The sequence below is a fragment of the Bidens hawaiensis genome, unplaced genomic scaffold (assembly GCF_021521415.1).
Source record: "Bidens hawaiensis isolate Kalapana, Puna unplaced genomic scaffold, B.hawaiensis_p1.1 tig00039134_1, whole genome shotgun sequence".
NCBI lineage: Eukaryota > Viridiplantae > Streptophyta > Magnoliopsida > Asterales > Asteraceae > Bidens > Bidens hawaiensis.
Genome location: NW_027505596.1, coordinates 30,260 through 46,074, shown reverse-complemented (window position 1 = coordinate 46,074; position 15,815 = coordinate 30,260). Strand labels below are relative to the sequence as shown.

Sequence of the window (15,815 nt, the reverse complement as noted above, 5' to 3'; positions counted from 1 at the left end):
TAATAGCCAAAAGCAATTTCTCAAATACCAGTAGTTGTCTTCATATTCTTACTTTGTTCTTAAAGTCACATATGAACCAGAGACATAAAAAGTGAATTATTAGAAGTTTAAATCACACACTTTCAAGTTCCAAACACCATGAATTGTAAAGCAATCAACAAAACTAATTAGTAAAAACTCACATGTCCATGTTGAGTTTTCAAACCCCAGTCCTCCACTCTACAATTTTCATCAATAACCAGAGTCTTGAGATGATGTTACTATTTTTTATGCATGTTTATCATAGTTTTGAACGATTTTAGGTGATTAAAACGGTTTTTACTTGTTTTTGTTGGTTATTTTATCATCTTATAATGGTTTACATAGAAATATGCTATACTGAAACAGGTTTTGATCTTGTTTTTATAATGGACGATAACCTATTTCTTGCGGTGAGACGACACCATTTAGCTGTCGTTCATTTGATTTGTCTAGTGGTAGCTATTATAGCACATCGTAGACATCGCAGTGGAAATCGTGTTAGGGGGAGAAGAGATGTTACATCGACAACGAGTACGTGAAGAGATGTTGCATGAACTTGCAAAAGGTGGAAAATGTCGACAAATAATTCGTATGAGTGAGAATGCATTTATGGTATTATGTCAAAAGTTAGAAAGTAATGGTGGTCTCCGATCAACTCAACGTATGACTATTGAAGAACAAGTTGCAAGATTTTTGCATATAATTGGAAATGATTTTAGAAATCGTTTCGTCTCTTGGTTTTATTATCGATATGGGTCAGCAACAAGCGTGCATTTTCATAGAGTCTTAAATGAAATTATATCATTAGAAGACCAGTATCTTATACAATCTACCGGTGATACTGTGCAAAAAGAAATTCAAGAGAAAAGAAGATTTTATCCATTTTTTATGGAGTGTATATGAGCAATTGATGGAACACAAATTTGTGTGAAAGTACCTAGTAAAGATGCTCCGAGATATCGAGGTCGGAAAGGATATCCAACTATCAATGTATTAGTTGCTTTCACATTCGATTTGAAGTTCACATATGTTTTAAGTGGCTGGGAAGGCACAACATCTGATTCAATAGTCTTAAAAGATGCACTTACTAGGGAAGATAAATTAAATACTCCAGATGGTAAATTTTATTTAGTGGATGGCGGTCTACCACTCAAAATTTCACTCATAGCACCTTATAGAGGTGTTAGGTATCATTTGAAGGAATACTCAAAACGTGCACCTCAGAATCCAAGAGAATTGTTTAAGCTTCGACATGCATCACTAAGAAACTCTATTGAAAGGGCGTTTGGCGTTTTAAAGAGAAGATTTCCAATAATTAGAAGTACAACCGAGCCGTTCTACTCATGTGAAACACAATCACAAATATTTTTGGCTTGTTGCATTCTTCACAATTGTCTACTTGAAGTTGATCGCGATTGAGAACTTGAAGATGAAGTTGCACAAGAGGTGTTAAATGCCACACACGATGTAGAGGATCATGCTCCAAGAGCCATGGATGATAGAGGGGAACAAATAAGAGAGTCTATAGCAAATGAATTGTGGAGTCAATATTTGTCGCATCCAAACAATGAAATTAACATGTCTAATTAATTATAAGTTATTTTGGAGTTTTTGGAACTTGAAATTTGTTAATCATAGATATTTTTAAATTTGGCTATTATTAGTATGGCTATATATTTGGCTTTTTCTTATAATGAGTGTTTATGTTAGACATTTTTCTAATAATACGTATTTGTGAATAAAACTTTCATATGTTTATGTAGAAATTAGCCATGAGCAAAAAAAGATGGAACGTCCACAAGATTTCATTGGACCACTCCAATGGACACCACATTTTTGCAGGCAATGATTACGGAGAAAGACAACGGTAATAGAATTGATGGCACGTTTACTCCCCAAGCTTACACCAACATGGTGGAGGAACTAACCAAAGCTTTTGGAATGGACCTCACAAAAGACCATCTAAAGAATAGACTAAAAACACTCAAAGAGCATTTTTCTAATTTCTATGATGTTCACAAAGGGAATTCAATCAGCGGTTTTTCATGGGATCCGAACACCAAATTACTTGGTGCAGAGGAAGAAGTATGGGGAAAATTGATCAAGGTAGACCTTGCATATAGTTGGACATTAAATTTTTTTAATTATCCTTTATATGTAATTTTTATGATTTTGTAAACAGGAGAGTCCCGGAGTTGCAAAATGGAGGGATAAACCAATTATTCATTACCACGAGATGCTAGAGTTGTTTGCCAAAGATAGAGCTACAGGTGCTAGAGTAGAAACTGCAAAAGAGAGAAACAAGAGACCGAAAGATACACCGGAAACAATTGATGAGATTGATCAAATGTTGGAAACCAACGATATTACCTTGGAGAATTTCACTAGTGCAGACGATATTCATGTTGTATCAGAGACACCTGATTCGCAAGCCAAGTTTCCAAGTTTTTCGAAGAGTAAGAAAAGAAAGCTTGAGAAGGATGATGAATTTACAACACTACTTATGAGTTCAATTAACAGTGTTGCTGATGCTATTGGTAAAAGCACAAAGGTATTAAATCAAATTTTAATATTACTTTTTTTTCTAAAATTTATATATTTATCTTCACAGGATTTCGTTGCCCAATACATTTAAACGGAATAGATAGTTATTAGAAACTAGTTTGTATTTTGACCAAAAGTGTTTGTTAGTTTCTATTGCATGGGCACAAGTCTTATGCAGGTTAACATATAATTATTCTTATTACAGGCATAAGTCTGATGTGGATGTTGAATGTGTTGGTAGCAAAAATGTATTTAGTATTTAGTATTTTAGTTCAGTTGTATAAATATCCATACGCATATGTATTTAGTTTTCTAAAGTCAATATTACTGATGTGGATGTTGAATGTGTTGGTAGCAAAAATGTGTGAGATATAATATCCAGGTTTGGGTTGTATTGCAACTTGCAAGTACTGAGTACTCTTTAAATAGGTTTTCCTTGATAGACCTGAAGTTTAATTTTGGGTCTTCAGGTTGTACTTTTGCTCCTATTGTGGTGAATTAAACCTTGCAGTAACTAAAACGACCATGATTTCGTTGCTTAATACATGTTGTTTGTTACTATTTTAGGATTTATGCAAGGTAATGGAAGGTTCTCGTGCACGTGTTTACTCAGAGGAGGAAATCTACAAAGAGTTGGAGATTATGGGCATAGTGTCAGAGGAGGAAATCTTCGATGCATATCTTTTTTTGGTTGAGCGTCCGGAAAAAGCACGGGCTCTTTTTAGTTGTCCTCTTAACAAGCGGGTGAATATGTTACGTAGAATGATGGGAGCATGAGAATGAGATTTGAAACTTTTGATTAAACATGTTTTTTTTGAAACCGAGTTGAACTTTTTTGGAACTAGTTGGTTGCATTTCTTGTTAAAAGTAGTTGGTTATTTTTTTGGAGACGATTGCTTATTAAAATGTGTGTTTGTTTTTGGAGACAATTGCTTATTAAGGATGAGGGGTAAAATTGTAAAAGTGTTATTTTCCTTTTCTTTTCATCCAACTTAAGAACATAGTTATTATTTCCTTTCCTCTAATTTCCTTCCAACTCAAGAACACACCCAATTAAAAAAAATTTCCTTCCCTTCCCTTTCTTATCATTCCCTCTCCTTTCCTTAGCTAAAAAACTCAAGAACAGGGCGTAAGTCTTAATGGTTAAGATGACACCTCTTAATGGTTAGCTCTTAACCATTTAGACTTACGGCTATCTCTTAACCATTAAAATGTCATGAACCATTACAAGGGTTTCAATGTGTGTTGATTATGATAAAAATTCATTCCAACTGCAATGAGATTGTTTGAGAAGAATGTTGTGTTGGAGGTATCGGATGAAAAAGTTGAAAATGGAAGGAATACATGGTCGTTATGTTGTGTAACAAGGAAAGCTACGCGGAAAAACAGGAAAATAAGACGCACATTATTCAAAAATTGTTGACTGTTGGTCTAGCGTTGAACCGGCGTGGACTACTAAACCAACTCACATCGAATCATTATCCGACGCCGGCCAACATTCATATCAAGAAATGTGTACATGGATCTAGCTTGTGACTTCTAATTAAAGGTAACATTTAAATGACCATAACAAACTATAAAATTAAAACCCAAATAAACTCCCATACGCCTAACTCACTCATTTCATTTAACATAAATTTTGAACTAAGCATAAATGTAATTCATTTTACTGCCCTTCCAATAATAACAAGCAGTGCACCAATACTCCGATCGGCGGCGGCGGCTTATTCTGTTACTTCACACAACATCTCACAGGTTCTTCTACGATTATTATTATTATTATTATTATTAATCTCTCGTTTGCATAATTAGGTTTTATTATTAAGTATCATGACAGTTTCATTTCTAGGTTATTAATTTCATCTTTTCGATTATTGCATTACGCACACCAACTGTTTGTGAAAATACATATGAAGAAGTTGCAATTGAAACTGTCATTAATTAAGCTTATATTATGAGATTAGGATAGGAATTTTATCTTTGTAAGCTAGTTATTTGGTTATCGCATCGTGCACGCCAACTGTTTGTGAAATTACAGGAGTGAAATTGCGATTAGATACGTTAAATCGGCTAATGATTTATCTGGATTTCAGTTCTGCAGTTGAATTTCCTCTTTATCGTTTCATGATTAGGTTTTGTGTTAAGTATTTCGTCTTCGTAAGCTTGTTATTTGGTTATCGCATTATGCACGCCAACTGTTTGTGAAGATACAGGAGTGAAATTGCAGTTAATGATCACATTGAATCGGCTATTGTTTATTTAGATTTCGGTTCTGCAGTTGAATTACCTCTGTTCTCGTTTCATAATTAAGTTTTAGGTTAAGTATTATATCTTTGTAAGCTAGTTATTTGGTTATCGCATTATGCACATCAACTGTGAGTGAAAACACAGTGATGAAATTGAAATTAATTCATCGAATCGGTTTTTTTGTTATCTAGATTTCAGTTCTGCAGTTGAATTACCTCTGGCCTCCATAAAAGTCATTTATGTTTCACTTCTACGTTAAGAATACATTATTGTTAGCTAGTTAATCGGTTATTGCATTATGCACGCCAACTGTTTGTGAAAATGTCGGAGCAATAAATGCTACAAGAGTGAAATTGCGAAATTGTGATTGAAACTGTCATTGATTAAGCTTTTGTTATGCAATTTAAGTATGGATGTAAACGAGCCAAGCCCAAGCGCGACTAGGCGTTTTCACTTACGAGAGCTTTAGCTTCGCTTGTGAGTTGCTTTGTCAAGCTCGGGCTTGGCTCGATTATTATTCATTAATTAATTTATATACTTTTTCAGTTATTTTTTATATAGTTTGAGAAAAACCTTAAACGAGCCTGAGCTTGAATCGAGCTCGTGTAGTACCTTAAACAAGCCAAAGCTTGGCTTGAGCTCGACTGTGCAATGTGAACTTAATACATAGAAGTCCAAAAGAGGTAAAACTAAAAAATACACGAGACTAGTTAAGGCTCTATGAGCATAAACGACCTTCCTATTATTTTATACAAGGCTCGAGCTCTGGTCGATAACTAATCCAGAGGCTCGGATCAAGCTAGAAAAAGCTTGGCTTGTTTCGAGTTTTATAACGATCCAAGCTCAACCAGATCACGAACTGCCTTTGCAATTAATTGCATTGAATCGGTTGTTGTTTATCCAGATTTTTGTTCTACAGTTGAAATTCCTCTGTTCTTGTTTCATAGTTTGATTTTTATCTTCTTAAGCTAGTTATTTGATCATTGCATTATCGTGCCAACCGTTTGTGAAAATTCAGAGAGATAAATGCTACAGGAATTACTTACATTGAATCTAATGCAAGGTATGACAAATTGAAAATGTCACTGATTAACCTTGTTTATTCAGTTTAAGATATCAAAAGACGGAGATATGAGCGCTTTCAAGGCGTACAAAGCTTGTGTTCCAATAGCATGGAGTCCTAATCTATACATAACTCTGGTTCGGGGAATTCCAGGAACCAGAAGACTTCACTGGCGCACGTTAGAAGCATTGCGTTTAGGAAAGTGTAACAGGACTGTTATGAGATGGAATACTCCTACTGTTAGAGGAATGCTTCAACAGATTTTTAATTTGTGCATTTGAATTATAGTGTTATATGGTTGTTTGGTTAGGTTTAGTGGATTGAGATTAGTGATTTGAATTCTAACATTTTGCTTAGGTTAAAAGATTGGTTGTTATTGAGACTGAAGAAATGTTTAAGGCACGGAAAGAGAAAGAAGCAAAGCATCGTGCCATTCGTTCACCTTTGGTTGTGAGTCATCTTCCGTCCCCTGCAAGTGAGCCGGCTCAGCAGGCTGCTTAATAGATTTGGTGTAAGTGACTTTTAATGATTAGCTGTTTTTATTACAATTAAGATAGTTTGTATTTTACATATTCTCGCTAGTCGTTATATTTACGGGTCGAGTCCTATAGTTTTGAGTAAATTTTTCTTTTATTGTTCTTGTTTATACTTATATCTTTATTAACCAATCCAGGGCTTCTTTTCAACATTTAAGGGCGTATTAGAGTTGATGTGGCAACGGCATATCTGGTTCTTCTGATTTCTGTGGTGGATATGGCTTGCTGATTATCCAATTTAGTTGAGGTATGCATATTTCATAATATGGATAAACACCACTTTGTTTTCATCTTTTTTGTAGACATTTTTAACCTTGAATATTATATCCCATTTACATGTTTTTGTGGTCATCAAATTCTACCTTTGGAGATAGATTATGTATTAAGGGTTTGGATCAAATACAAATGACTTTTATCGTGAGAAGTGTACAAATAACTAGCGTATTATTTTAAAATTAGAGTAATTATTATTACACTTTAACTTTTGAACTAGAGTAATTATTATTACATTATCTTATTTTTTATAACCATAATTACTCTAGTTCAAAACTGTAATTACTCTAGTTATTTGTATGTTTGTACCAGATCTCACCCCATGTATATAGGTGATGATAAACTAGTGAAAAATTAAATACCCTAAGGTACACAAATATGTTGCATTATATACAATCTATCAATATATTACAAAAATAATAACACCAAATATCTAAATACCAAACTATAAAATCACATCTATAAAATAAATATATCTACTAAGCTTCTTCCTTACCTTCAATGGCTGCCTTCTTCACCTCAATATCATCAACCATCTCAATATTAACTACATTCCAATTTTCACTATCTTTCTTTTCACCATCATTACTTCCAATATAGTTTTGCACTTTATACCTGTGTCTAGATGCCAAAACCAAAAACGCCAAAAAATTAACGACTCCCAGAATCGCAAGCAGACAATAGAAATTCTCTAGTTTACCCTTATTCAAATTGTTCGTTAACCAACTCCCGTCGGTTGCCATGTCAGTTATCGAAACTGACACGCTACTCATGAAATAACCCATCGCCAAGGTACTCAAAAACAAACCCGTACTCATTGACTTCATTCTTTCCGGTGCTTCTCGGATGAAAAACTCGAGCTGACCAACATAAGCAAACGCTTCACCCGCACCAACCAAAAAGAATTGTGGGACCAACCAAAAAGCCGAGATATCTGTCTTTTCTTTTACGTGCATTTCACGTCTTCGTTTCTCAACAATAGCCGAAGCAACCATTCCGAAAACTGAAAGAACGAGCCCGATTCCAATTCGTTGTAAGCTTCTAAGTCCTTTCGGGTCGCGGGTTATCTTTCGGGCTAACCGGACAATGACGCGTTCGTTAAGAGATGTAAATAGGAGAATGGATATGAATAGGAAAACCGAAAACGAGCCTGCGGGTATTTCAAAGCCTGCAACTTTTCGGTTCATGAGTGTTGCTTGCTCGATGGTGAATGTGTTCATTTGAGAGTAGACTGTCCAGAAGAGGATGCACGTTGACCAAATCGGGATTAAACTTATGACCATTTTGACTTCTTCAACTTGTGTTACACTTGAAACTATCCATGGTTTGTTTCTGTTTTCATCTGAGCTTGCATAATCATGTAGTATTGCAGCTTTGTCTAGAGACCTGTAGCACCAATTATATACAAAAAAAATGTTAGTTATTACTTATTAGTTAATTGGTTTCCATGACATAGTACAAAATAATGAAATGTCTAGAATCACATTGACTTTTGTTAATTTGCATTTTAGTTCCTAGATTTTATTACTACTTAGGCTGTAAACTAGGGGTGCAAACTCGGGCCCGAGCTCAACTAGTGTCCAACTCTTTTTCTAAAATCTGAGGCTAGCTCACGAGTCATTTTTTTCATGCTTGATCTTGGCTCGGACTCTCATTTATGATTTATTATTATTATTTATTAGTTAGTAATGTACATTTTTTAATTATTTTTATATATAAGATAATATATATTATTTAGTTATTTTCATCATAATTCTATGTATAATAAATGTTATTACATAAATATATATGTTTAATTCATTAAATAAAAATTATATAAATAATAATAGGCTCGTTTATTAAACAAGCTTGAGTCTCAAGGTTGAACTCAAGTTCGTTTAAGTTCGGCTCGATTCAAGCTTTTAACGAGACGATTTTGAGTAGTTCACGAGCTGGGTTGGCTTGTTTACACCCCTTACTACAAACTGGCTGAGACACTCAATATCGGCTTCGAGCAAAGCTTAAACATGCTCAAGCTTGAACCGGAGATCATTAATAAACGAGCCCGAGCTTCGTATACCGAACTTGACTAAGCTCATGAGCCAAGTATCATTTATATAGTTATTATAAGCGTATATATTTTATATTACAAAAATATAATACATTAGTATCCGAACTTGCACGTTCTGCTTTGTTGCCTCGTACACAAAAGTGTCCGTATGTGTACAGGGTAAACACGTATTATAAACTAGAAAGGTAATTATACATTTATACGCACCTGAATTTAGTCGTGTGTGGAACTTTTGAGTTGGTATATCCATTCAATAGCCCCGGGTTTGCAGGGTACGGATGACTCCTATTCTTTATAGCCAGAAACACTACTCTACATATAACCGTTAACGGGCTCCCTTGTGGTTTCTTAAACCGATATAAAGTGGTCCCACACAACAACACAGTAACTGCAATAACCATAGTACCCGCTGATATCCCATACCCCCATCCTCTACCCACATTATCTTGTATGTACACCAAAACCGTCACTGCAAACAGAGACCCGAGACTGATGCAAAAGTAAAACCGGTTAAAAAAGTAGACCATTGCCTTTTCTTCCTTGGGATCAGAAGTGTCAAACTGGTCTGACCCGAAACCTGAAACATTTGATTTGATGCCACCACCACCTAATGCTATGGTGTAAAGAGCCACGTAAAGCAACGTGAGTTGACTCCCGCTAGCTTCTATGCATTGTTGTCTTCTCGGGTGGTCACAGTGTGGCGGTTTCATGCTCGGGAGTGTTGTTGCTAGGGTCAATAGTGTCACACCCTGTTTTATCAATTAAAAAGTTAGGGTTACATTTTATTTCTAATGTTGTAAAGTTAATTGCATGGTGCAAAAAATATATCATTATGTTAATTTGGCTAAAGAAAATTAAATTGGATACAATGCTAGTCTGTTGGTCAGACTCGTAACCGAACTATGCACCCTACTTGTTCATTGGTTAGACCGGTTGTACCGCTCAAAAACCGAATGATGTAATAATATGTTTTTTAAGAAATATTTCAAAAACTTTACTCAACCGGTTCACCAGTTTAACCGCCACTTAAAAAGCTGGTAGTGCATCCACCGGTTGTCAAAAGGCAGCCGGTCCAACCAGTGATGGTTCAACACACGTCAAACACACCGGTCCGGGCTCCTACATACAGTCTAGGTTTAATAACATTGCTAAAAATGACTTTTTTAGTTGACTGAACTGCGGTTTTCGTCCTTGCGATTTATCCAAATCTGCGGTTTTAGTACAATAGTTTTAAATTTGTGATTTTCGTCCTTGTGGTTTCATTTCACTTGCAATTAAACTTGAATTCACTAATCCCGTTAGGTCTGATCGTTAAATCCATCAGTGTGCCCTTCACGTGTGGGGCAGTTTTGCCATCCCCCCCCCCACATACACCTCACCCCCTCACGTTATGGGGCTTGTGAATTATGACTGAGGTTTATTTGGGGAGAAAGAAAACAAAACTGCACCTCACGTGATGGGCTCGTTAATGGGTTTAACAACCAGACTTAACAGTGTTAATGAATTTGGGTTTAATTGCAAGTGAAATAAAACCACGGGGACGAAAATCGCAAATTTGAAACTATTGGACTAAAATCGCATATATGAACAAACCACATAGACGAAAACCGCAGTTTACTTTTTTAGTTTAATGCATCTCGCATGTAAATATTTTTAAAGCTGTATTTTGTCTTATTTAAATTTAAGTATGGTTTATCATTTTATGTTCATAAACTTTATGTCACTTAAAACTGCAATAAAATGATTGTTATAGCAAAAAGAATTAGTTGGCCACCCAAATTATTATGCAAATGTTGTTGCACCATGCAATTAACCCTTTCTATAACTATTAATCAAAAAGCAAAGTTAAAAAGACAACCTAATTCCTCCCAAACATGCCTAAATCTAGGCAAAGAGATGTGATACTACTTACCACAGCACATATGGTTGCAAAGATTGCAATGGTCAAGTACCGACCGAGTTTAGCATCCGCCAAGAATCCTCCAAACAAAGCTAAAATATTGAGAGCTCCCATGAAATTCGTGACCGTGTTTGCTGACTTCGACGATGAAAGATGCAAAACTCCAACCAAATACGTCACAAGATTCATCGATATCCCCATAACACATATTCTCTCTGAAAGCTCGGTCCCTAATATGAGACCGGCTGCAAGCCACCCACCCGTCTTCGAGTTGTCAACTGGGTTTCCTTTATAATCAACCGCGTCATCTTTATCCGTTTTGGAAACAGCCAAAACCTGTTAACACATAACTTTAGAATCAAAATATGAATAATTATAATATTGTATGATGAGAGGAAGTTGTTGAAGAGAAGCATTACCATTTTAGGTGTGTGTGTGTGTTTTGTGGGTGTGTGTGTGTGTGTGTGTGTGTGTGTTGAGGGTTGAGAGATAAATGTAATTGGTTCCAAGAATGTCTATAATATAGAGGAAATTTGTAGGACAAAAGTAAAAGAAGATTGGGAGAAAGTAAGAAATATGATACAAGATTTTATCAAAAGGGGTCCTTTTTGCATACTTAACAAGTATCTTGAAAGGTGTTGGTTCGAGTTCGATTCTCTCGGTATTTAACGTTTAAAGATGCGTTATTAACACGCGTTGTCGACGGGTTTGGTGACTAGGATGTTATGTGAAGTAAGTGGTGGTGAATTTTAGTTGATAAGTGGATGGATTTGGATTGATTTGTGGTTTATCATATACTTTCTTGTGGACTATGATGGTTAAAGTGTTTATGTGGTGTTGCTAGTTACACCTATTGAGGGTTGGGGTGTTTTGGACACATGCTACATTGCAAATTTTGATCCAATCTCTGTGAATGGGACCAGCCAACAAATATACCTTGCACCTCTGGATTTTTGACATTTTGCATATTGAAAATGTGGATTCATGTGAGGATTGTACTCTTTTGATTATATTCTTGCTTGCTAATCATAGGTTTTGGTACATAAACCATGAGTGTCGTTTATGGCCGTTGGAAATGAATATAATAATAATTTATCTTTGAATATGTATCACTTGAATCGTCATTTAAGCTTGGTTCGATTTGAGCTTTTAACGAGACGGTCTTGAGTGGGTATTAGGTAATGAGCTTTTTTTCAATTGATGACGCCTTTTGCTAATGTTTAATTTAGAGAAGTTTGGTTATACTTGGTAAAGAAGCCTTATGTCAATATTAAGCAACGTTTTCAGACAGATCCTACTTGACAGAGAATCACGAGCTTTAATGGTCCGGTTTAGCCCTTGTGAGTTGTTTGAATATGGGCTATAGGATATCTAGAGTTCGTATGACTTTGTGACTATGAATCACATAATCTTTTTTTTTTAGATTAAAGTATTATGTGTTTGAAACCTTAATCAGTGAAGACAGAAAGATTCTATCTAAGAACGAGATATTATGTTATGTGAGAATTCAAAGTGACAAAATACGATCCTTGAATAGGACCAAATGAGTTCTTTATATAGTGTTAAGTTGTATTACGATCCTTGAAACGTCACAACGTTTGGGTGCAACGGCTACAATACATTAACGACGTATTCAACTTCAAAGTTGCTAATGCGGTACAAAGTTTGCTACTATTGTACAAATTTGATACCTATCATCATTGCTACCTAGCAATAGCTACTTTGTCCTCTTTTATTTCTTCTATCCATGCAAATCTGATGCATTTTCCGATGACGCACGACGAAGGCAAAATGAAAATTCTCGTGTTTTCTAAGAAGCACAACACGACCCCAGTCAGAGATGTTGCTCTTAGCCCCCATCGTAAGCCAATTGGAATCCCCTATGGTCTAGGGGCTTCGCTTTACACAACCTTACACACCTCCTAACTCGTATCATTAGTTCACTTGACTTCTTGTTTGGTCTCCAAGTAAATCTAATTACCTAAAATAGCTTGATGATACTAAAATTATCAACAAGGGCTAGTCGTTAACTTGATTCATGATTTTAATTTTACTTCACAAAAGTTTTCCAGATTAACTAACATAACAAAATAGTTGTATTAGACATTTAGACCATCAAGTTAATAAATATTTAAAATTTATGTATCATTTAAACATTTCTAAATTAATTATTTTTATGTGGTTTCTTGAAACTAGTCCGACCAATGAATTGTAAGATAGTTAAGTTAATGATCGGTGTGATTATTTAAAAAAAATATACTTATTTTACGAAAAAAATAGAAGTATCTGTTTGGACCTATTCATGAAAAAAAAAAAAAAAAACTATTTCTGACATTCATAAAAGATTTAGTGAACATGCATTTCATGTGTGCATTATATATACTTAAAATATTACAATTTTTTACATATTCTTTAATTTTATAGAATACTTGAACAAAAATTTGGACCCCAAGAAATTTCGAAGTTTAAGTATTTGATAACTTGATAATATGATGGTAGACATTAGAATCTAACAAATATACACACTTTGAAAAACATTTTATTATGACAAAGTTTTATCATATTAAAGTTGTTAATGCTTCTTCTTTAAGCATTTGGTACATTTTCAAATTAATCAAGAATCTCTAAATTCACGCCTTTAATTTATGTCATCAAACATTACTTTGATTAAATCCATTTAATTCATACCGTCCGTTGCGATTTTGATCATGATCAGATTATATATAAGAAATAAGAAAGTAATTATCAACTTAAACCCATTATAAAGGAATAATTAAAAGGTGTGTGTGTATGACCATAGAAAGTGATAATTACACATTGCGTAACAAAATGCGCATATCATATTTGTTCTTCCGACGATTGATGAACAATCAATGTATACGTAAGTAAACATTATTTTCTTTCCATCAAAGAGTGGACTAAAAAATTATTCGAATTTAACTTTTCGACGTAATTATATAAAACTATAAAACTATTCGTATGGCTTTCTATTTGATTATAAAGCATCCATCTTTGTAGTACTTTATAGACTTTGTTGAAGATGCTTAGTTGAGATTTGTGACCATCATCCATTCACAAGTTGGTTAATTAACTAGATGTTGAGTGTGTCTATTCATTTACTAAATTTGTGAATGTTCATTTTTTAAAATTCTATTTATGGCTGTGGCAAAGTTGATAAAGGTATCTATGCTTCTTAATTAGATGATATTAGACCATACAATATAATGTGATAAGATAGGGTATGATGTATTTTTTTTTCTCAATATGGACCAGAAAAAATTAGAACTATAATAAATATTAAATAGTTTTTCGATTCATAATTTCTTTCAATGAATTAAAACAGGGTAAATATATTAACTAGACTGAAATTTAAAATAAAAATGTGTGATATGTTTAACAAAATAATCATGCTTGATTTTCGAATTTGTTAAATAAATTGTAATCTATCAGCGGTGGTGGCGAATGGCGGCAGTGAGTGTTGGCGTTGGTGACGACTATATCGGCCATGGAGGTTGTAAGTGAGAAATAATTCCAATTTCTTTAATTATATGAAATGAATATTGAATTCATACATTACTAAGAATTTAAGTGAATTAGTTCAAATATCAATTTTCATTATTATGTAATTAATTAAGCATGTCATCTCTTGAATTTGCTACTTCAATAAAAACAAATTGTGTGAATTATTAAAACTTTAAAAGCATTTTCCCATGTTGAAAATGCGGTTCGATGAATCAATGGTAGAATTGCTCACTTTTGATATATCTTGTTTTTGATAGTAATTGGTATGTATCACAAGCCAGAACGTGATAGTATGTATCATGACTTTTTGACATGGATGTCAGTTAATTAATTTGTTGCTTAGATTTAAGGTGTCACAAAATAAACTGTTTAATAATCAAATGTTGTGTGATAGCATCACATATTATTCATAAATGAGTTAGTTCATTCATAGTATTTATGTTCATTCACATATTATTCTAAAGTTTCGTATTAGTATGCTATATATATATATATATATATATATATATAGGGGATGGTTAATGCGAGAAATGATATTAGCGTGAGAAGTGCGAGAAGTAATTAATAACCGTTGATCATGTTTGATCTATTGTATAGAATCAATATGGCAATATTGTAAATTTTTAGCTTCTTCATTTAATGCATTTTAAGACAAAAGAATAGTGTAGTCTTTTTGTTTCTTAAAAGCCAACATGAAACATCCTTATATTAATTAATCCCAAATTTTTATTACCATTATCCGTTGTTTAAAAATATCAAAATCATTCTCACTCACAAAACATTTACCATTATGGATCATTTATAATCCAACTGATCATGTAAAAGTTTCTGATAATTGTGTAGGTTCAAAATTTGTGTAGGTATATATATTAGTTTGCTTCCCTAAATATATAAACTATTTAGGTTGTTAAATGTTTGTGTAGGTATATGTTAATCTGGTTCTCAAAATATTTATATATCGTGTAGGTTGTTAAAAATGTGTGTAGGTATATGTTGGATGTGTAAGGATCTTTTATTTAATGGTTGTGTATAACTATATTGGTTATTATAAAATTGTGTAGGCATATATTGGTTGTGTAGGGATATATTATGTAATGGTTGTGTATGAGTATATTGGTTGTGTGTGAGTATTTAATGGCTATGTAGTTGTATGTATATGTTAATCTGGTTCTCAAAATATGTATATACTGTGTAGGTTGTTAAAATTTTGTGTAGGTACACGTTGGTTGTATAGGGATATATTATTTAATTGTTGTATATGAATATATTGGTTAACAATTTGTGTAGGTATATGTTGGTTGTGTTGGTATCTGCTATTCAATGGTTGTGTATGAGTATATTGGTTGCTAAAAATTTGTGTAGACATATGTTGGTTGTGTAAGGATATGTTATTTACAAGTTGAGTATATTGGTTTTTGTGAGTATTTAGTGGCTATGTAGGTGTAGGCATATGTTAATATAGTTCCTAAAATATGTATATGCTGTGTAGGCTATTAAAATTTGTGTAGGTACATGTTGTTTGTGTAGGGATCTTTTATTTAATTGTTGTGTATGAGTATATTGGTTGTTAAAAAGTTGCGCAGGTATATGTTGGTTGTGTAGGGATATTGTGAATATATATTGGTTGTGTGTGAGTATTTTATGGCTATATAGGGGGAC

The 15,815-nt window shown here is 33.8% G+C and overlaps 3 protein-coding genes across 3 annotated transcripts; 2 read left to right on the top strand and 1 right to left on the bottom strand.

Annotated features, from left to right (window-relative positions):
- The first annotated feature begins 1,691 nt into the window (after positions 1-1,691).
- Positions 1,692-3,631, top strand: LOC143614181 (uncharacterized). Its single transcript, XM_077087690.1, has 2 exons — positions 1,692-2,572; positions 3,133-3,631. The coding sequence occupies exons 1-2, from the start codon at positions 2,258-2,260 to the stop codon at positions 3,340-3,342; spliced, it is 525 nt and encodes a 174-aa protein (XP_076943805.1). The 5' UTR covers positions 1,692-2,257; the 3' UTR covers positions 3,343-3,631.
- LOC143614178 (uncharacterized) lies at positions 1,843-2,235 on the top strand. The gene is made up of 2 exons (XM_077087689.1): positions 1,843-2,143; positions 2,204-2,235. The coding sequence occupies exons 1-2, from the start codon at positions 1,843-1,845 to the stop codon at positions 2,233-2,235; spliced, it is 333 nt and encodes a 110-aa protein (XP_076943804.1).
- Positions 3,632-7,080: 3,449 nt separating the features above from the next.
- Positions 7,081-11,251, bottom strand: LOC143614185 (protein NRT1/ PTR FAMILY 6.4-like). The gene is made up of 4 exons (XM_077087693.1): positions 11,054-11,251; positions 10,647-10,970; positions 8,942-9,483; positions 7,081-8,070 (listed from the first exon to the last, which is right to left on the bottom strand). The coding sequence occupies exons 1-4, from the start codon at positions 11,054-11,056 to the stop codon at positions 7,164-7,166; spliced, it is 1,776 nt and encodes a 591-aa protein (XP_076943808.1). The 5' UTR covers positions 11,057-11,251; the 3' UTR covers positions 7,081-7,163.
- Between the last annotated feature and the right edge of the window lie 4,564 nt (positions 11,252-15,815).